We start from the raw sequence: 22,989 nt of genomic DNA, 5'->3' as shown, positions 1-22,989 counted from the left end.
TAGTGTAATACTGGAGTTTAAATTGAAGCAATCTGGCATGAGATTCTGGCAATCCTAATTCTCTTTCTAATTCTTAATCTGAAAGCTTCACCATTGACAATTTAACCTTATTACATTTTAAATTGTTTCTACTGAGAAAGCAAAAATAATTATGTATATACTCGCAGGAAAATAACTTAGATATGAGATTTTTAAAGTAATTGACAATTTTTCATTGCTGGATATATATTGCTAGATATACTTGAATAGGAATACATAATTACATGTCAACTAACCTAGGTTTCTTCCTTATTTACCTCCCGCAAATGTGATGTAAAATTCATTCATCATATTTCAATTCATTCATCCAATTTCTTTAAATATGCAGTTGTATTTATAACTGCAATTCTCTTTTCTAAATCTCTGCTTCACTCCTTCTTTCTCTGCCAGTAATAAAGTATGAAACTGACAAAGTCTTACAAGTATGCCTAAAACTCCAGATACTAAAAGACAACTGATCTTACTGCTTTTCTGGAATGGTTAGGGTGGTGGTATTTCAGCATTTGTAGCTCATGTCTCTGATCCAATGTGCCAAAAAAAAAAAAGAGTTTAGATGACTAGGAATGATTCCTCTGCATATACTAATATTTCATCCACTCTGTTGACATCTCTCTCAGGGATTCTCAAGTATTTCCTATGGCTTCATGATATGGACCTGTCTCCTACATCTAGAGTTGTATTATCAAGCATGTTCCCCACCAACACAAACACGGACTGTAGAATTAAGCGCCTTGGGCCTCCTGAGCTCTTGAAATGAAATCACCTAGGAATGGTTTAGAAAAACTCTTGGGAGGAAGTATGTTGCTGCTCCCAAATGGGCCCAGATACAGATGTAATCACGTGTGGCTGTGGCTGAACTGGCACTTGGAGCTAACAGATACTCTTAGGACCTTGCGCTGGAGTGGTAATTGCTGTCATGACTCACAAACCTCAAAGACAGGGCCACCACGATGCCCTTCCTCTCCCCGAGGAAGTCTTTTCTCCATCTTTTCATCGCCTCCAAAACTCCTCTGAAGACTTAGGTCATTCTAAAAAGAATCACAGGAGCCAGCTTTGTGCCCCTTTAGGAAGCTTTCCTACAGTACAAACAGGCTTTCCCAATACTTCCATTCTAATGAACAGTGAGTGGTCCTGAGCCATCCTCTTCATGTATATCTCCTTGGGTGCATAAGTGTGAAACTCTGTATTTACACAACATAATGGCTTCTGTGAGATTTACAAGTACAGATAAATAGGCATGTACTGTTTAAGTTTCAAAATAATGGTTGCTCATCGAAATATTTTAGATTTTTAAATAAGATCTACAAAAAGAGAGTGATCTACATGGGGAGACATGAAGACAGGACTAGTTTATCCACTCTACTTCCTCACTCTTTGTACCCTGCAAGCTAAATTTTAACACCTTTAGCCTCCCATTTGAGCCCCACCTCTACAACTTCACACAAGGTGTTCCTTACACTCATCAGGATAACTGGCTCTCAGATTTCTATCCCCAATTTAAAGAGTCCTTGTGCAGGAAAACTTCCTCAGGCACCCTCCATGGCTTCAATCTCATTTTAACATGCTTCACAAGGTCACAAAATTGCTTCAGAATCTCTCCTTCCCACCACGCATGCACATTGGTACCAGGATTGCACCATGTCTGAGAACCATCCGTTGACACTACACACAGTTGACACTCCATTGATACTGCTTGATGAGAACCAGTAGAATGTTAGCTTACACTGACATCTTTGGGGGTAGATCTGCTTTTACCACAAAATTTTCAGATTGCCTGACTATCAGTATTAAACTCTGTTCAACTGGGTTTCCAGTTTAAACGTCTGCAGCAACGTGTGAACTCTTAGATTTCGTGATAGTGTGTTGATGAATATGAGAACTGTGTGTTACAAGAAAGGAAATACTTAGTCATTTGAGTTGTAATCATGTACTTTTTCTTTTTATATCCTTGCTTCTTGTTCAGTTATTCCTTTTCCTTTCTTGTGCATCATTTAGGATTTTTTAAAAAGATGGAGGCCACACTCAAATCCTGATCACCCAGAGTTTATTGTATTTGTGAGGGAAGATGGAAGGAATGCCTAATATGGAAACTTGAAAATTTAAAAAAATGAGCCCAACTGGCTTAATTATCTTAACTCTTAAGACCCATATTAAGTGTTTTTCTCATTTTTAAGGCCAAGTGTCAGTGACTTATGTCTATCAGCCCTGCTAACTAGAATGATGGCTGTGTGAATGTTGTCAGTGAGCACTGAAAACTTAGTTTCTTGGCCAATAATAGCAATATATACAAGCAGTCTTCAGCTATATCTCTATTACAGTAAAAAAAAGACATTCATTTGATTTTTTTCTTGATAAATTCCTTTAACACTCACACACACACACACACACACACACACAAACCACTATACTTACGCTTAGTAAGTCTTGACAGAAATACTTAATCTGTCTTGACAATACACACTTCAGCAGGTCCACTCACCCATTCGCTGAAGCTGACTACACACACCACATCTTATTTTAAGAAAATCTTCAAATGTGAAATAGCATTTTGTTTCCACTGGAAACATCACGATTTTATTGTAATTGTATCCTACATGCCAATGGTACATGGTAAGGCCAGGAGTGGGCTTGTGATTACAACTTGACAAATTGAAAAGGACCATAGATACCTTCCATTATTGTCACGTGCTAGGAAGGGATGAAGGTGTGAAGTTTCATGACCCAAAGTGCTCACACCACTGAAGGTGCTGCTATGACATAAAAACACACCCATGTGACACACCCCACATAACTCTTCAGCCTCCTACACAACATCACCAGTACACATTGTATCACTGCCTTCTGCTTGCCAGGGAAATGCAGCTCCAGCCTGTCACTTATGAGTTGCTTGGAGATCACACAGGCAAGGTGCATTTTGCCAAGCGATACGCATGAGTCATCAGAATGACAGTTTTGATGTTAGCCCAGAGAACTGTCCTAGGAGTTTCTGCCAGGCTCCCTTCACCTCCTTATTCCTTAGGCTATAAATCATGGGGTTGAGCATGGGAGTCAAAATGGCATAGAAGAGAGAGATCAACTTCTCCTGAAGGACAGAAGGGCTGGAGTGGGGCTGGATGTAGGTGAAAATGGCCATGCCATAGCACAGGACCACCACCGTCAGGTGAGAGGCACAGGTGTGGAAGGCTTTCCGCCGGCCCTCTGCGGACTGCATCTTTAGGATGCTGGAGATGATCTGGATGTAGGACAGCAGAACCAGGAAGAAGGGGGCCATCAGAAGGATGATGCTGGAAACCATGATGGCAACCTCGTTGGAGGAGGTATCCACACAGGCCAGCCTGACCACAGCTAGGAGTTCACAGGATATGTGGTCAATAGACTTGTGTGTGCACATGGGCAGCTGAAAGGTGATTGCTGTCTGCATGAGAGAGTTGATGGAGCCGCTGACCCAGGAGGAGATGGCCAGCCTAGTGCACAGTCCCCCATGCATGATGGCAGAGTACCTCAGCGGGTCACACACCGCCACATAGCGGTCATAAGCCATCACTGCCAGCAGAACAAACTCAATGCCACCCAAGGCCAGGGAGAAAAACAACTGGGCTGCACAGCTCAGGAATGGGATCACCTTATGTTCTGTAAGGAAATGCGCCAGCAGCTGAGGAACTATGCTTGTGGCATAGGACACGTCCACCAGGGAGAGGTGGGTGAGAAAGAAGTACATGGGAGTGTGCAGGCGGCTGTCCAGTCTGATCAGAAGAACGATGAGAACGTTCCCCAGCACTGTGACCACGTACATGGCCAAGAACAGGACGAAGAGGGAGACTTGAGTGTCCCGGTGGCTGGAGAGGCCGAGGAGGACAAACCCACTCACCCAGGTCTCGTTAGCTCTTTCCATCCAAAGATTTTCATCTGCAGGGAAAGTCGGAAACAGTAAGCAATTTTCAAGAACCATAAAAATGGCTCCTCTAGCACATCTGTATGAGCTAGCCTTAGCTTTCTTCAAGACACTTGTTAACCTGGATGATGTGCTTTGTTGCAACATGCATTGAATTACTGTAACAGAATGATCCATGAAGACATGCTTAGTGTCAGAGAGACCATTTGTGGTTTGAAAGATAAAGCATCATTATTTTAGGAATATCTCTGTTTATGAACTTACCTCAGGATTCATGAGAAAGGAGAAAATAGGAAATGACAATCGCTGATAAACTATACTCAGTGGAGTGCATAGTTGTTTTTTTTTATTTTTACTATTTGGTTGAAGATGTCCATCCAATAGTAGAGGCCCTGACTTCAGACCAATCACTAAAGGGAAAATAAAAGAATAACTTAAATATATCAACTAGACTCATCTTGGTGAAATGCATAAATCTATTATAAAAAGAAATACCTAAAAGAAAGAAGGCTGTGAAAAGCTCTGAAGTCCAAAGAACCTACATTGAAACTTGGCTTCGTTAGACAGACTTGTGGTGTTGGTTTGGTGATAAATGTAAATAGAAAAAAGTACAACACTTACTAATACAGGTCTGCATAAGGTCCAGTACAGATAATTTATGGGGAAAGATCTGTCACTGCTACAGGAAGAATTACCATGACAACATGGGCATCCTTTGCAACATAATGTTTGTCTGTGTTAGTTGAGATAAAACAACAATCTTGGTTTCCCCTTTACCACCTCTCGACAAACTCAGCACAGATAGCCTGACAGGTAGCTTTTAGAACGTCTAAATGGCGGCTTAGAAATGACTTACAGCTCAGAGCTGCAGGGTGGGGGCAGGAGAGGGGAACTACACTCTTCTTAAAGTTTCTTCAAGCATAGGTGGGTTGTGAAAAGGGATTAAGTATGCTTTTAAAAATTATCTTTGAGTAGTTGTACAAAGGAGGTGGCATATAACAAAGCAGTTTATGGATACAGTACATCTTCAGAAGTGTCATCCCTTCAACCCTTTCCTTCCTTTCCTTCATTCTGTGGTGCATACAATGAATCCTTGCCTACATTCTCCTTTCCATCCCCCTTCATTCATCTACCCTCCTCCCCTTGGCCCTACCCCTCCTTGCATGTACCAATTTCCTGGTGTTGATTTTGTTGGGATTTGTTTGGTCTTTCTAAAAGATTATACTATTTGGGTTCTCCACAGAGCCTATTGTATTTCAGTTAATTCATTTGTAACCACCACCCAAGGTATTTACTTATAGATATGTGTGCCCAACATATTTACTTAGAGATTTATAGGTACATTCTATCTACCACAAATGAAGGCAAACATGCAACCTTTGTTTCTCTGGGTCTGGCTTACTTCACTTAATAGAATTGTATTCCAAGTCTTTCCTTTCCTTGCTCCTCAATGGTCAAATGGATGGAGAAAATGTATTACACATGCACAACAGAATTCCACTTATCTATCAGAATCATAGTTCTTCTTGTCATTCTCTTTTTCCATTTACTACTATTAATAATCTGTCCTTTGGGGAATGACCTCCAAAGAAAGAAAGCAATGGGACCTGTAGGGAGAAGAGAAATCATACATTCAAGTACCTGTCTTCATTGTCAAAGACAAAGCACAAAGAGTTCTTATACATGAACAGCGGAATGGAAAATCTCTTTCTATGTTTTGTTTCAGTAAATGCTTTTTCAGTAAACGATCATGCTATACTATCAATTCTAAACATTAAACTGGCACATTAGAGCTTTAAAGTATTTAGACCTGACTCACCCTTATTGCATGCCTGCCTATGCACTAATTTCCTTTTGTGAGTGTATAATGAAATAAAAGAAGAGAGAGAAAGGAAGGAAGCAAGAGGGATTAAGGGTAGAAACAGCAGGTCTTGATCAGGCTAGGGTCTCTGAACTGAACTTCCGGTTTTCTGATAGTTTATTGGAGATAAGAGTCTCACAGACTTTTCCTGCCCAGGCTGGCTTTGAACTGTGATCCTAGTTCTCAGCCTCCTGAGTAGTTAGGATTATAGGCGTGAGCCATCAATGCCCAGCTCAGACATTCTTTTTTAAAGCCCAACTTTCACTGTGAACAGCTCCTTCTTTTCAGCTCTCCTCTCATGCTTTTATCTCTACCGCTCATGATCTTTTCCCAAGTCATAGTCAGGCTGAGAAACATCTCAAAGAAGACAGATTGAAATTCTAACACATTAAAAAAATTGTATCAACTGTGGGTAAATAGATCACAGATCTGCATTTGGGGTGGGGGGAGTCGGTCATGGGTCTTGAACTCGGCTTGGGCGCTGTCCCTGCGCTCTTTAGCTCAAGGAGAGCACTCTACCACTTGAGCCACAGCGCCACTTCCAATTTTCTAGTGGTTTATTGGAGATAAGAGTCTCAGGCTGGCTTTGAACTGTGATCCTCAGATCTCAGCCTCCTGAGTAGCTAGGATTCCAGGCATGAACTACCAGCGCCCAGCTAGATCTGCATTTAAATTAGACATTTTTCCCCATTAATTTGGCATGTATATAATTCTAGTAAGGACTTAATACTCGTAAGGAATTAATAGTAGTTAATTCTACTAAGTATTATTTTTGCTAGGACCTAGGATTTCAGCAAGATGATGTTTCTTGTATATTATTTTAAAGTTCTCCTCATTTCACATCTAAAATGGTTGATATCAACTTCCCTTGTTGATAATATCAATTTCCTATTGTTCATCCTATAGGCCAAGAGAATTTTAATTTTCTTATTTATAAAATTAGAAGACTTGAAAGATGTTGACTAATTGCTATCATTAATTCTAGAGAATTCTATGATGTTTTTACTTTCTGTTTATTTTTCAACAATGTTAACTCTTCTTTCAACTCTATCATATGTTTCTCTCCTAATTTTTCTCAAGTCTAATTTTCCTTAGTGCATTTTTGGGTAACTTCTCTAAGCTATGCTGCTTCATTGCTGTGAGAATTTCCTAAGATTCTGTACTTATAACTGGCACATTTCTCTCTATAGCTTTTTCTTGGGTTGCCCTATAAAAATTTTCTATTCTAGATTGCTCAAGTTCTATTCTACCATAATCTCCTATAGTTCTATACTGAAGACTTAGAAACCTTTTTAAACTAGTCAATGAATGTTTCCTAAACAGCTAACCAATGTCTGCATTCATCTTTCCACACAATGGATTCCTTCCTTTCTGTCTATGAAACCAGAACCCTCTCCCACCATTAGTGAATTGTCATCATCCCACAGAAGAAACATTTCTTTGACTACATACTTCTCCATTTCCTTCTCCTTTGCATACATACTTACCATTGCTGTCCATGTATTTATAGAGCACAACTGATTTGGTAAGTGTGCTTAGCATGGAGGGGTCCTTTACACTTAGACCACCTCATACATACACACCACATACACACAGACCCCACATACACACACATACACACAGCAGAAGGAAAAAGAAAGAAGTCACTGAATCATATGTACATCCTTAAAACCTTACCACAAATATTTAATTTGTCTATGATTGTCTATGTTGAACATGCTGTTCTTTGAAATGTCTAAAAGTAAAATAGCAATTCATGCGAGGGTAGAAATATGGAGTTCTTAAGCTTTACTGTGGACTAGTGTTACCATCTTGGGCCAGCCCTTTAAAACAAGTTATATGAGTTGAAAATGGACGCTTTAGATGGGAATGACCCTGAAAGGTCAGGAAAAGTCAGAGAGGAGGAATGGGTAGCAAACATCAACATTTATCATATCAAATATTACTCTCGCTGCATTGGCCAAGTCAATCTACTTACCATACATATTACTTCACATCCTAACATCATTTAATCTGATTAACTCTGTGAACATATACAGTTTTTACTTGTTAAGTAAATAAATGAAAAGAATGCCTTGTTTGAGCCCTATTAAAGATGTCTCCATGTGGTTTCTCCATTTATCCAGAAATTATTCCAGCGAATATCAAGACTGAAATGTTCTTTTCTCTGTGACAAGGAAACAAAGACCCAAAAAAGTGTTGATTCCCTTCACGAACCTTTTTTGATGAGACAATATGACTAATTTAAAAGTCAAATTTAAATCAATCAGAATTCTCTTTAAAGCAAACTATTTTTGCTTCCATGAAAATTGCTCTCTATTTTCTTTATTATAAAAATTTCATCTAAAGCTTCACTGATTAAATATTACTTATGTTAAACCTCTTCTACCCAGATAAGATCACCCACTAGGGGCTGGGAAGGTGTCTCAGAGGTAGAGCATTTGCCTTGCATGCATGAGGCCCTGGGTTCGATTCCTCAGCACCACATAAGCAAAAAGGAAAATAATAAAATAAAAATCACCCACTATTCTGTTTCTATTTTTTTCAGTCTCCTAATACTTTATAGCTTCGTTGGCTGAAAATAATGTCACCTAAGGAGGACAAGGAATAAGAAATTCTCACAGCCTTGCTTCCTGGCTTCCTGGCTGGGTAGATAGAGACTTCACATGTTGCTGACTCCTGTTTCCTAAGCATGTCTTCTAACCCTTCAACTATTGGTAAAATAAGTTCATGCCATTCTCCAGAGCTCTGTACACCAATATAGACTTCCACTTAGGCATAGACTTGCTCTAATACCACTCTGAATTTTCCAAATCCAAATAGAAACATGAAGTCAAGATCTAAAGTATGCTATTAAATGTATTTCTCCCTCTCTCTCTCTCTCTCTCCCTCTCTCTGTCTCTGTCTCTGTCTCTCTCTGTCTCTGTCTCTGTCTCTCTCTCTCTCTCTCTCTCTCACTTTCTCTCTGTCTCTTTCTCCTTTACGAAGACAGAAGAAATTTTTTTTTTAATTTTATTTTATTTTATTTGAGAACATACTGTACAGAGGGGTTACAATTACATGGGCAGGATAATGCATACATTTCTTACCAAGCATTGCAGCCTCCTCTGTTTACCTTCACCTCCCTTCCCAGCCTCCCCCCTCCCCCCCAGCCAATCATACCCCCTCTCCCCCCCACACACCGACATTGTAAAGCTGGTTTTGACATGACATTTTGTACTGACAGAAGAAATTTTTACTTAAAAGGAAAATCATAAGGCAGGAATAGTGACAAAAGGATTTCTCAGTGTCGCCTTCTCCAGAAATCTATCATTAAAATGGTTGTTCCAGCTCTGAATGTCCATACAAAGAATGCATGATTTCTATCTTTGGTCATATTGAAAGGCAAACTTCAAACATACTGGCTTAAAGCTGAGACTGCTACCTACACGGATACATTATCAAAAACCCTTTTCTGGAGTGAAAAACAGGTCTGTAGCCCCCTGTATAACTCTCTTAATCATATTTGATGTCCTTTCTGAAGACCTCTGTGATCTGAGCTGAGTAAAGCAGTGTGTAAATAAAGAAGTTTAGCACCCATGACCTATAGGTATTGCTCATCCCTGCAGGTCAAAATAAACCAGAGCCTTATCTTCATATATTACAGTGTGTACTTTTCATTAGAGAAGATTCATCTGGCTGTTGTGTGCACACATTGTGAATCAGAATATTTCCATTGTGCTAACATTTAAATGGACAGGGAGAAATTGGGGCCAGTTAATTGGATGATACATTAAAAATGGTTTAATAATCTCAGGGGGCAGAGAGTTGTGCTTCTTTAGAGTCTTGTTATCTAGTTTCTATCCAGTTTTGGTTGCTTGACTTTTCATGGAATCTGAGTCCACCCATTGAGACTTGGTTTCTCAGATGCATGCAATCATGAAATGTACCTTTGGTGCTATGTGTATTATGATTTCATTGTGCAAGTTCTCACCTTTCTTTATTCATCTTGTCACCTGTACTTTAGACTTAGGCATTCTTTTGTAGCATTCCCCATACTTGGGAAAGTCTCCATAATGCGAATCCTAAAGCATCCTTCTGAAATAAAGCACCTGAAATAAAGATCAGCACATTCTAAAAATAGTTACAGTTCCCAGTCTGATGCCAAATGACTTTCATCAATCTACTTCACCATTTCATAGTTGAACTTTCTACCGTGTAAAGTAAAATCAGGGTACTTTATATACACTCTCTGAATACAATAGAAATAAAAAAAAAGACTAAAGGAATTGAGAAAGCATCTTTGTCACAGGTATGAATATTCATTTGTACCTAAATCAAAGTGTTGCACGTCTGATTTTTCCTTTAACTCTAACAATCCCACCCTTCTTCAATGACATGCAAGTCACCCATGGCGTCTCTAAATTCTACTGATCATTCTCCTCTCCCCACCTCTGTTCTACTCTGTCATTTCCACTGTTGGTTCCAAAGTTTGGAATTGTGCATGAGGGAAAACCAAAGGAATGCCTGAATCTAAAGTTTCTGAAAATCAGAACTTTTAGGAATGAGAATATGCAAAGTAAAAGGTATCACCAGTCAAAGTTCATATTTCTGATCCAATGCCCTTAATAAATCAGCTCAGGGTAGCTTCTGTCCTTCCAGAAACCTATTGACATTCTATTACAACCTCAGTTCCCACTTCTATTAAGAACTCTCAAATATCTATCCTTGCCTGGCAAAACAGACTTCTCCACTTAGGCGTAGTATCAGATTTGCTTCCAGAGGGCTGCCCTCCAACACAGTAATAGATGATATCGTTTGGCATCAGGGCTCCAAAACCACTGGAGACTGGTATAGCTTGTGAGCAACACTCCTGAAATGGCATTCTGACATGTCTCAAATTGGCTTACACACAGATCTAAGGAAGCGTGGTAGTGTCTGCATTAGCAACAGAAGCTGCCAGATTCCCCTCAGGAGCTTCATGCATTAGGCTCTTAATTGCTGTTGCCTCTCTCATTTCTCAGGAGGTGAACTTCTGTGTGCCCTTCTTTCTCCCTGTGGAAAGTGGTTCTCCCTGCGTCCCTCTCCTTTCCAAAATGGCACTGAAGACCATTCTCAAAACAACAATCCTAGAAGCCAGCTGAATAAGGTTTTAGAATATTCCCCTATGGCCCAGTCCTGACTTTGAGCCGTTACACTTGGATGCTAGTGCATAGGGGTCCTCTAGCCCTTACCTGATAAACCAAGCCAATTCATATCCATTGATCTAGGATGCCCTTACTTCTCCTTCTGTAGAAAAGAGACTTGCGCTTCAAGATTCAAATGTATATGCAAAGAATATCTTTGAGCAGTGCAGGTATTGGTGTTATTATCAATATATTTTCATAATCCTATTAAAGTTTCAAAAACAATAGAATTACATTATTTTAAGATGTTAAGACTTGAGATTCCCAATAAGATCTACATAGAATCTCATGACGTCCTGAGAAAAGATGAGCGTGCCTGTTAGAATTCATTCTACACAGTGTTACTTGTCATTTTATTTTGTTGTAAAGGTGCTGCACAGAGGGGTTACAGTTACATAAGTAAGGTAATGAGTACATTTCTGGTCCAACCTTGTTACCTGCTCCTTTGTTTTTCTCCTACTATCCCTTCCCTCCCTACTCTTCCCCCCTCCCAGCCAGTCATTCATTTCCAACATAGTGTCTTGTGAGTATCACGGATGCATTGGGTCACCCTCTGTCCTTGTTGTCCTCTGCCATTTTTGTTATTCCCTTTCCCTTCCCCAAATCAGATAAACGTATATACAAGATGCAAGGTACTTGTTTTTAGAGTCTATTATCCTTTACATATAATGTATGCTTCAACTGAAATGACAGCTAGAACAAAGTGAATGAAAAACACATTGTTGCTGGGTGCCCCTGGCTCCTGTCTATAATTCTAGCTCCTTAGGAGCCTAACATCTGAGAATCATAGTTTGAAGCCAGCCAGGACAGAAAAGTCCATGAGACTCTTATCTCCCATTAACTACCAAAAAAGCTGGAAATGAAGTATGGTTGAAATGGTAGAGTACTAGTCTTTAGCAAAAAAGAAGTTCATGGACAGTGCCAAAGCCCTGAGTTAAAGCCCCAGAACTAGGACAAAAAAAATGTTAATGGGCAAATCAATGAAAACAAGCAGAAATAAACACAGCTTGTACATATAAACAATCATCTAAGGATTTACAATAATCATTTAGCAAGTTCAGGTATCTAATGGAAAAGACAATCTAAATAAATGCATTAGGAACTTAGGCACAAAAATTGAAATTTATCCTGAAGAATGTAATGAAAATGTTAGGCATGAATAGCAAAGGAATTGAAAAGGAGTTGAAAGCGATTTGTGAGAAGACAATGGAATGACACTTGGTGCCTGAAGAGGACAGATCAAGGGGAAGGGGGACATATCAGGAGAGAATTCTATGTGAACACAAAATATCTTGAGAATGAAGAAGTAATAAAGATATTTTCACACAAGTCCTGAATGAATTCATGGCTGCAGAACTAGACAACAAGAAATGCCGATGCAATTTCTTTAGGCACAGAAGTATAATAACGAGATACAAAATTGGATTTTTTTAAAATTAAAAATTCTGGAGGTAATGAAATTGGAATTTAATATCAAATTTGTTTAAAACTATACATTTCATATACTATCAAAAATGGCTTTTATAATACAATTAACTTAAGCATGCTTAGTGTCTGTGTCTTAGGTTAATGACAATAACAGCATAGAAATGAAAGCGATCAATACATAGTATTATACTATTTAGAGGCTAGTGATGCAGATTAAGTGATACTCCACCATTTTATTTTATATTTCTTTTATGCATTTATTTTGGTGTCAGTCCTTGGGCTTGAACTCATGATCCAGGTGATGAACCTGAGCAAAGACAATATGTATTACCTGGAAGTATAGTCAAGATGCAGTGGGATTATTTGTAAAGGTATGTATGTATGTATGTATGTATGTATGTATGTATGTATGTATGTATGTATGTATGCATGTTGAACAAAGGCATTTCAATTCAGCATGCCAGTTTGTGACTATAATCACCTTGATCAACGTCACCTTCTATGCATCTCCACCTCTCCCATCTCTGCCTATCCCCTCAATTTATCTGAATGTATTTTCAGATATGTACATTCACATATGTAGATTTTTAATTAATCTACATCTAAAATGGTAGATGGACTGGGATTAATGAAAAATACTATAGCAAACATTAAAATCTTTTTAAATAATATAAAAGTAAGCTAACAATACTGATAGAAAAAAGAAAAAGTAAATTTTTCAACTATATATATATGTTTTAGGAAAGACCTGGGAAAGAGCTGGGGGAGAGAGCTGGGAAAGAGCTGGGAAAGAGAGAGAGAGAGAGCTGGGAAAGAGCTGAGAAAGAGCTCAACAATATTTTAAGCAAAACACTCCAATTAATTACACTAAAGGCAAGTAGAATATGCACATTAAAAGGGAATTTTCATGTTATGTGAAAATGCTATATTTAATCATCTCTTATGTATGAGAAAACTACTTTAACAATAAAGATGGGGATATGTTAAAAATAAAGAGGAGGAAAAACATAAACCATGAAAACACATACACACACACATAAAGTAGGTGTAATTATATTAGTACCAAAGTAGTCTTAAAGACAAAAATACTGGGCTGGGAAGGTGGCTCAGTGGTAGAGCGCTTGCCTTGCATGCCTGAGGCCCTGGGTTCAATTCCTCAGCACCACATAAGCAAAACGAAAAAAGCCGGAAGTGGCGCTGTGGCTCAAGTGGTAGAGTGCTAGCCTTGAGCTGAAGAGCTGAGGGACAGCGCCCAGGCCCAGAGTTCAGGCCCCACGACCGGACCCAAAAAAACAAAAAAACAAAAACAAAAAAAAAACGACAAAAATACTAATAGGCATAAAGAGAGACATTGCATAATGTAAAAGAACTATTAACCAAGAGATCACACCAAGCCTAAATATACATGCATGGATCAAGAGGCAGAAGCTGATGGAAATTAAAAGAGAAATAACTGACTCCTAAATTTCAATTTTGTATTTCAACATACTATTCTCACTAATCAATAGAGTAAGTACACAGAAAACCTGAACGAACATTATTAAATGCTTTAATCTAATTGACATTTATAACATATTGCATCCAATAGCACAGTCCAATAGCAAAATTGGAATATACAATTTTGTTGAACAAATGTTATTGGACTTCAAAACACACATAGATCCCCAATACTATGCTAGTTGGAGACTTCAATTTATAGATTATCAATTCAAAAAGTCAACAAAGAAAAAATATGTAACACCATAGACCAATTGGATTCAACAGACACCTACAGAATATTTCCTCCAATAGCCACAAAATACACATTCTTCTCAGCAATGGACCATTCTCCAAAATAAATCATACTCTAGGAAATAAAGCAAATCCCAGAACATGGAAATAACTACTTGTATTTTTATCAAACTACAACAGGAAAAAATAGGAGATAATAGCAAAAATTATCACAGAAAAATATTCAAACTCAGGAGGATTAAACCACATTGCAAAATGATAAGTAGATCTTGCTCATGTAACGGTAACCCCTCTGTACAGTATTTTCATAATAAAAAAAACTTACTAAAAAAGAAACAAGAAGGGAAACAAAAGTTCCTAGCACCAAATGAAAATGAAAATACGGTCTATCAGAACATTTGGGATACATCAAAAGCAGTTCTAAGAGGAAAGTTTATAGCTTGACCCATTTCTACAATTACTGGCAAAAACCAGGGCTGGAAACGTGGCTCAAATGGTAGAACACCAGCTGAGCAAGCATGAGGCTCTGGGTTTAAACCCTAGAAAGACCAGGAGTTATTATATCCTTTCTCCTTTTTCATTATGTTTATACTTTGTTCAATTATTTCTTCCCTTTTTTCATGATATTTAGCCTTTCTATCGCTTGGAGAGACAACCTTCAGTCATTAGCTCTAACCTTGCAAAGGCTGACAAAGTCCTGCTGTACGTGTGTTCTTTAAGACAGAGTTTTAAGGATTCCATCTGTAAGACATACTGACACATCCTGACTTCCAAAAGACACATGCAAACTGTCTTTATGCCAAGAAGTATGTGTGTTTAGATTAACAACACCCTTTGCCATTTTTTTATTATTACAGTATTTTATAAGGTGATATTTTTATAAACTTTCTGAGAATTGATTAATTTTTAGATAATAGAAAATTTTAACCTTTTCATTTTAATTATGCTGTATAAATAAATAATTGTGTTCATTTATAGGATATAATATAGTAGCAATAGAGTTTATTCTGATTAAAATATAATGTATGCACATGTGAAAATTCTATGGTGAAATACCTTGAACAATTTAATACATACACACATATACACACACACACACACACACACACACACACACACACACACACACACGACAGGAAAGTCAAACAGGGTCTGTTGGGAGGTTAGGCATTAATGGAAGTAGACAGGGCAAACGGAGAGGGTAAAGGAAAATGAATATGTAGTCTAAGCACTTCATATCATATATGAAAGTGGAGCCATGGAACCTGTTGAAATTGTTTTTAACAAGTAGACAGAGAGGACAAGAGAGAGTAATTATAGGGGAAAGGGCATATTATTTGTAGGTGTGAAGATGTCATAATGAAGCCCTCCTGTACAATAAATGAATTCTAGTTTTAAAAAAATTTCTTAAACTACTTTTCTCAGAATGTTGACTCATAGTGATTCCATGTGACTATATTCACCACTCATTATTTTTAACGAGCCTTCAGATGTGAAAAACGCATTTAATCCCAATGGAAATACCAAACACATTTTCAACATGTGGGTGAGTAAGCCTCAGATCAGATCAATACCTAGGTCCGTGATTACAAATAACGTGATAAATCAATTACTACCCACCAGTCGGTGTGGGAAGTTCTATGACATCCGCACTTAACTGTACAGAACACATAAAAACACACCCACACCCCACTCCCAACGCAAGACTCAGCCTCCTACGGACGGCATCAGCATGTAGCACAGGCCCTCCTTCCTGGTTGCCATGGTGATAGAGATCATGCCTGTCATCTCAGCTTTAGTGGAGAACAGTGAGCCAAGGCTCTTTTCTCCAGGGATTCTCGTGAGTCACCAATTGCATCTTGATTGCAACCCAGAGAACTGTCCAAATAACTTCCACCAGATCCCCTTTGCCTCCTCCTTCCTTAGACTGTACATCCTGAGAGCCTGCAGTGACCAACTTTAGTCCAAATACTTCTGATGATTCCATTTCCAATGTACAATATATTTATTCTGACAGTAGGGCTGTACTAAGGATGTGAGGTAGTCTTAAGTCCATTACAACCTATTTAATTCAGGATGGATGTGTGGATGTTCTATGTCTTTACTGCCCTACCTTGATACATGAAGCAGGGAGGGTAGGGTCAGTAAGATGTTGGTAGAGAAACTCTCAAGCTCTCTTGCTCCCCCTCCCATGTTTTGTAGCTTGAATGTCTTCTGAAGGCTTGCATGTTAGAAGCTTATTCACCAGGATGGTATAATGGGGAGGGAAGTGGCCTTTAGAGATGGGGGCCTATTGGACGGTTCTCAGGACACAAGAGATGGGTTCATAAAGAGGCTGTGGGACCTCTGCTCTTGCTTTTCTCTCTATTGCCTATTTTCGGATGTGCTCTGCTAGGCACCCCTGCCTGATGTGCTGCCCCTGTGCAAGCCCAAAGCAATGGATCAACTGACCATAGATGGGAAACTCCAAAACTGTGAGGCAAAAATGAACCATCTCTGGAATTTTGTTATCATAACAAAAAACTGACTAACACAGAGGAAGAGACAGACTACAGAGCCAGCCAACCAGACAGACAGACAGACAAAGAACAGAGAGAAAAAGTAAGACAGAGAGAATGACAGTTCAACAATGCATATCCACAAACCAAGACATCTTCTGAGAATTCCAATAGGTGGGAATCAAATCTAGCACACCCATGTGATCCACAGAACTAATTAGAAAGATATCAAGAACACTCATCTGGTGTCTATTATATTCCAAGTTGTTCCCTGGAAACCTATTCCAGTCTTACCTTACATGAATCCATCAGGATAAAGGCAGGGCTCGATTACCCAAGGTCAAGTGCAGTGAAAAGAGTGACCAGCATGCAGATCTAACTGGCTCCTCTAAATTTCCACCAGCCACCCCATCCCATCCTATCAGAGGTACAGCTACCTGCACCATCTACCTGCAGAATGGAGCTGACTGCCTTCAGGAGCACACTGGATGTTGAACTATGCTTGAGTCTATAAACAACTAATCTCCATACTTAGTCTATCCTAAAGTTTGACCAGATTTGTAGACACTCTTCTCCACCCATGTCAGAGAATTATAGGGCATAAACCAAGGGTGTCTGTGGAAATGCAAATACAAACTACATAGAGATTCCACTGTCAGAATGGCTATTACAAAAAAAAAGAGTAACAAATGATGGCAGGAATTTTGGGAGAAAGGGGCTTAATATACTGGAACTGTAAATTAGCCACTCTGGGAAACTATAGAGTTCCAAAAATATTAAAAATTGAGCCACTATTGAATCCAACTAAGGCACATCTAGACAGATGATTAATGTGGGGCTCACAGAGAGACTTATTTCTCAAAAAAAGTGGGTTGTTAGAAAATGAAGCCATCTGATACTTTTGGTCCCTTTTCTGTTTGTCTATCTACCTGTGTCACGGACAAGGAATCCTTTAACATAAGCATAAAAGAAGGAGCCCCTTCATCTGAGATTTTTACTCACCACATTTGTGAGAAAATAAGATTATAAATTACTTACAAATTACCAATTATCTGTGCATTTTGTTATAGCATCAAGAAACAGACTAATACAAGTTTCACTCTCTCTTTTACTTTATTAATTGTAACATTTGTCACCATGTGTGTTTTAGAACAAAGTACTTTATTAAAATTTCCTGCTAATATGAAAATACCTTCCACATATGGGGTAACTATTTTTTAACCTACTAAAGAGGGTGTTCGTTACTGCTCTATTTAATATCTAAATATTTGTGTTAAATATTCTTTCCTCAATATCATATATTCCCTTCTTGAACAGATGGTAAAGAAAATAGAATCGTATCTTCATTTGAAAAGACAAATGAAAAAGGAACCAGGGCCCAGGGGCTCACATCTAAAATCCTAGCTACTCAAAAAAGCGGAGTGTAAAAGGATTGCAATGCTAGGCCTTTGAGGGAATAAAGATCATGATACACCCCATCTTAACCAAGAGCCAGGTGTGGTGGTACACTTCTGTCATCCCAGCTACTCAGGAAGCTGAGATTTGGAGGATACCAATTCCAAGCCAGGCATGGCTGCCCCAGAAGTTTAAAGTTTACAAGACTCCACTTCAACAAAAATGTTGGATGAGGTAGCCCATACTTGTCCACCCAGCCATGTCAGAAATTATAAATAGAAGAGTCTAGGTTTCAGGCTGGCCTGAGCAAACACTGAGACCCTACCTGAAACATAATCAGACCAAAAGGGAATCGAGTGTTGTTCAAGAAGTAGAGCACCTGCCTAGCAAACCCAAATCCCTGAGTTCAGAACCCAGTCACCATTTGACACACAAGAACACTTCAGATGACTACACTGCTATGAGCATCTCCATTAACACGGAGATGTTATCTCGGCTTCTACTCTGAGCTAAATAGAGGTAAGTTCTTAGTTCATCTTCAGAGAAAAGAATAAAATAAAAGCCAGAGAGTACCAAACACTATCACAAAGCTGAAGCCTGATATTCTTGGATTTGTATAATGGCTTAAGGGTACCTAATGCTCTCTCCCAAACCTATACTTGTTTTCATGGATATCCACATCAAATACAGACTTTTGAAGATTATTTGTTATATCATCTTTACACAAAAGAGGTGGCAAAGCCCTATTCGAAGACTTAGGAACACAGCTTCTGTTCAAAAACCAGTTTGAAGCAGCTAACACAGCAGGAGTCAGTCCTGTTTAAACTGTTCTCCCACGCAAGCTCTGCATGGGACTTAAGTTCAACCCCTAGTACAGCCATTAAAAAAGGAAAAGAAAAGAATATTATTCCACCGTGAAGAACAAAATCAAGGCATTGGGAGGAAAACAGATGAAACTTGAGGCCATCATCTTAAGTGAAATATCCCACACATACAGACAGAGAAATACATATTTTCTCTCAGTTGTACAATCTAGATGAAAGAAAGTAAAATGGGAATGCTGTGGGAATAGGGGACTCATGGGAGAGGGAGAAGAACCAAAGAAAGTTAAAAAAGAAAGTAATGCAGCATGAATATGGTCAAAGCATATTCCTTATATGTGTAAGAAGGTCACAATAAAACCCAGTGTGCTGTACAACTAACATATGCTAATTCAAAGCTAAAAATGTACCCTTTTGCCTTAAATCTATTTGACCTTACATCGTTGGCTCATAATCTTGAGAGACAAGTAAAAATCCCAACTGCAAAAGCAGAGCATGAGAGGATAAACATTTCTTTCATGCCAGTCAAACTAACTGAAAAGGCACTGTACATGGTGGCACACAACTGAAATCCCAGCACTCAGAAGAAAGAGGCAGGAAGATTGGGTCTTCAAGAACATCTGGGCTACAGAGATACTGACACAAAAAGAAATACAAGCCGGGTGCAGGTGGCTCACGCCTGTAATCCTAGCTACTCAGGAGGCTGAGATCTGAGGATCTTGGTTCAAAGCCAGCCTGGGCAGGAAAGTCAGTTAAATTCTTATTTCCAATTAACCACCAGAAAACCAGAAATGGCGCTGTGGCTCAAGTGGTAGAATGCTCGCCTTGAGCTGAAGAGCTGAAGGACAGCACCCAAGCCCAGAGTTCAAGCTCCATGACCAACAATAAATAAATAAATACATACATACATACATACATAAACTGAAAATAGAATCAGATAACTACACATTTGTAGTTTCAGACTTCAACCTTCCTTTCTTAGTATGCAGAAAATCTGTGAGGTTAAAGAACACTTAAAGAACTACTTCCTGTTCTAATTTCCATTTATAGAAGATTCTACTCAACAACAGAACATACATTATTTTTAAATGTTCATGGAACATTAACCAGATAGACTATACCCTAAGCCATAAAAACAAATCTTGGCAGGTTTAAAATATTTAAAGTATGTTTTTGACGATCACAAAATTAAAATAGAAATTAACAACAGAAAGCTTTATATCAAATATCTAAATATTGGGAAATTACACATAGAAGTCACAGTGAAAAGTTGAAGAGAATTCTAAAAATGGGTTGTTCAAATAGATATGAGAACAAATATATCAAGGTTTCAGAAAGAACAATAAAACTGTCCCTGGAGGGAAGTCGTAAGCATTAAGAGCATATTAAAAGTTTAGAAGAGAAGATTGGTCCCAAATCCAAGATGACAACTTAATTAATAAGAAAAAAAACAGCAAATTAAACTCAAGCAAGCAGAAAAAGGCAAACTGATGTTATCAAAATGTTTTCATACAGAGGACCAGATTGATCCTTTCGGGTTGCTCTACTACTCAAATAAGTGCATATTTAAAAATTCATCCAAGCTAACATCAACTGTATGGGATTTAGACTCTGATATTTGTCTAGGGTGTAAATCAGCAGAAATGTCTGATTTCAAAGCAGCGTGGAGTTGCTCATATGGAAACAGAAGACTAGTAAGATTCTGGGACTTCCAGGATGCTCAACTATTCAAACTATGTGATATTTAAGATTCCATCCAGCTAACATTGATCATTTGGGATTTAGAAGCTAATGTTTCTTTAGGGTTTATACCAGCAGATATGGCTGCTTTCTAAGCAGTACAGAATTATTCATGTAAAGCAGAAGGTAGGTGAGATGCTGGGGCTTCCAGGATGCTCAACTACTTAAGCTAAGTCTGCATTTAAGAGTTCATCAAGCTACAATTAATTATTTGGGATTTAGCAGCTTGAACTGAGGGACTAGGTGCTCTTAGATTTTTCACTCCAGGCTGGCACTCTGTGGCTTCAAGCAGAGCTCCACTTCCAGCCGTTATGTTTTTTTTAACTGACTTATTGGCGATAAGAACATTCCAAACTTTCCTGCTATGGCTGGCTTTAAACTACTCTCCTCAGAGCAGCCTTCTAAGTAGCTAGGATTACAGGCATGAGCCACCAGCACCTGGCAATGTCTATTTCCTGACAGTGATATTCACTATAATTAAGCAAGATGTTGTCATTAGAGAAAGCTAGGCGAAAGGACACAGACCCTCCCTGTGCATGTTTCTTTGCAACTTCCTGTGAATCTATAACTACTGCCAAATTAAAAAAAAAAAGAATTGTTGAGTTAATTAATGAGGCTCTGTTTTTAAAAAAGGAAACTCTAAAGGGTAGAAATAAATATTTAATATTGTACCAACTTTCTTTGACTCCGATAATGAGAGGCAATTTATTTTTATCTTTCTGTTTAAATTCTTAATGGGAATATTTTTTAACAGTAGGCTTTAATTTTTCATTTGTTCCTTTATGTTCCCTTTAGCTATTCATCCAGTCTTCTACCACAGGAAGAGACCTGCAAATAATCTTTGACATTTAAAGCCATAGACTCTTCAACTCCAGCCCCTAAAGTGAGCCTTTAATTTGTTCCACAGACAATGCCTTGCCTCTGTCTAGAAAACATTTCTAAAACGTTTGCCTCCTTCCTGTGGTTGCAATAATCTGTTTGTCTCACCAAGCACTTGAAACTCATTAAAAAGAACAGATGCGGGCTGTTTCTTACCTACTCTGCCAAAAGAAAATATGTTCTCCTTGCCCTGTCAACCCGACAAAGAGAAAGGCTCCCAGGCCACCCATGACCAGGCCCACAACAACCACCTTCTCCAGTCTTAGAAAGCACCTTGGCCTTTAACATTGTATTGGATTATTTCAGTGCAAAACAACCTCCTTTCTTTTCCTTCGTGTTCCCTCTTTCTGATAACCACTTGGTGATCATTTCTAGTGGACAGTGGGCACTCGTTTCCAAGGACACTTCTGACAGTGTTTCAGAAAGAAGGTTGTGTCAGAACCCACGAGCACTTGAACAAGACCTAGGTTTCTAAGTGGGGTTTATCTCCTCTCAGCACTATGCATGTCCCACGCATCAAGGCTTCGTGCCATCCCTGTGAGCATCACTGAGTCAGAAGCAGCTCCAGTAACCTCCAGCCAAGTCCGAAAGGGCAGAAAGACTTCTCTGGGCAACATGCATGCTCTTTCCATCATTTTTCAGCCTCCAGACTGTGATCTGTCTTCCTCATCACTTCTCCAAAGAGGAACTGGCTCATTATATGTTCTGGGCTGAAACAGTAGAACAAAGGAGTTTCAGGAATGTGGCAGGTTTGGCTTCTTGTACTTAGCCAGGAACCAGGAAAAGGGGCAGAGGGTAGTTCCTTGGCTAGGGGAAAACATACTGTGGTTGGACATTTTTCTTTTTTCTTTTTGCCAGTCTGGGAGCTTGAACTCTGGGCCTGAACACTGTCCCCAAGCTTTTGTGCTCAAGGCTAGCACTCTACCACTTGAGCCACAGCTCCACTTCTGGCTTTGTATGTGGGGTATGTGTGTGTATTTGTATGCACGTGTGTGTGTGTGTCTGTGTGTGTGTGTGTTTAGCTGGAGATAAGAGTCTTGACTTTCCTTCCCAAGCTGGCTTCAAAACAGGATCCTCAGATCTCAGCCTCCTGAGTAACTAGGATTACAGGTATGAACCACCAGTACCTGGCAATATCTATTTCCTAACTGTGATATGTACTATATTTAATCAAGATGGTTGCCTTTTGAGAATGAATGGAGGACAAGTTCTTTGGTTAGGGACTGTTTGGAAGCCTAAAGCCAGCCACAGTTTTCTTGAGGCTTGCCTTACTTTCTCTCATCTCAGAATTTCACAGTCCTGACAGATTGGTTTTTTGTTTGTTTGTTTTGTTTTTGTCAGTAGTGGGGCTTGAATTCTGAGCCTGAGCACTGTCCCTCAGCTCTTCAGCTCAAGGCGAGCGCTCTACCACTTGAGCCACAGCACCACTTCTGGTTTTCTGGGTGGTTTATTGAGATAAGAGTCTCACAGACTTTCCTTGCCCGGGCTGGCTTTGAACCTCGATCCTCAGATCTCAGCTTCCTGAGTAGCTAGGGTTACA

The 22,989-nt window shown here is 39.0% G+C and overlaps 1 protein-coding gene across 1 annotated transcript; it reads right to left on the bottom strand.

Annotated features, from left to right (window-relative positions):
• Positions 1–2,977: 2,977 nt before the first annotated feature.
• Positions 2,978–3,931, bottom strand: LOC122105838 (olfactory receptor-like protein OLF3). Its single transcript, XM_042677095.1, has one exon. The coding sequence runs from the start codon at positions 3,929–3,931 to the stop codon at positions 2,978–2,980; it is 954 nt and encodes a 317-aa protein (XP_042533029.1).
• Positions 3,932–22,989: the final 19,058 nt, after the last annotated feature.

This window comes from Dipodomys spectabilis, unplaced genomic scaffold (genome assembly GCF_019054845.1).
Source record: "Dipodomys spectabilis isolate Male_0828 unplaced genomic scaffold, ASM1905484v1 ptg000034l, whole genome shotgun sequence".
In the NCBI taxonomy this organism is placed as follows: Eukaryota; Metazoa; Chordata; class Mammalia; order Rodentia; family Heteromyidae; genus Dipodomys; species Dipodomys spectabilis.
The sequence above is the reverse complement of the archived record's forward strand: the minus strand, read 5'-3'. Positions and strand labels throughout refer to the sequence as shown.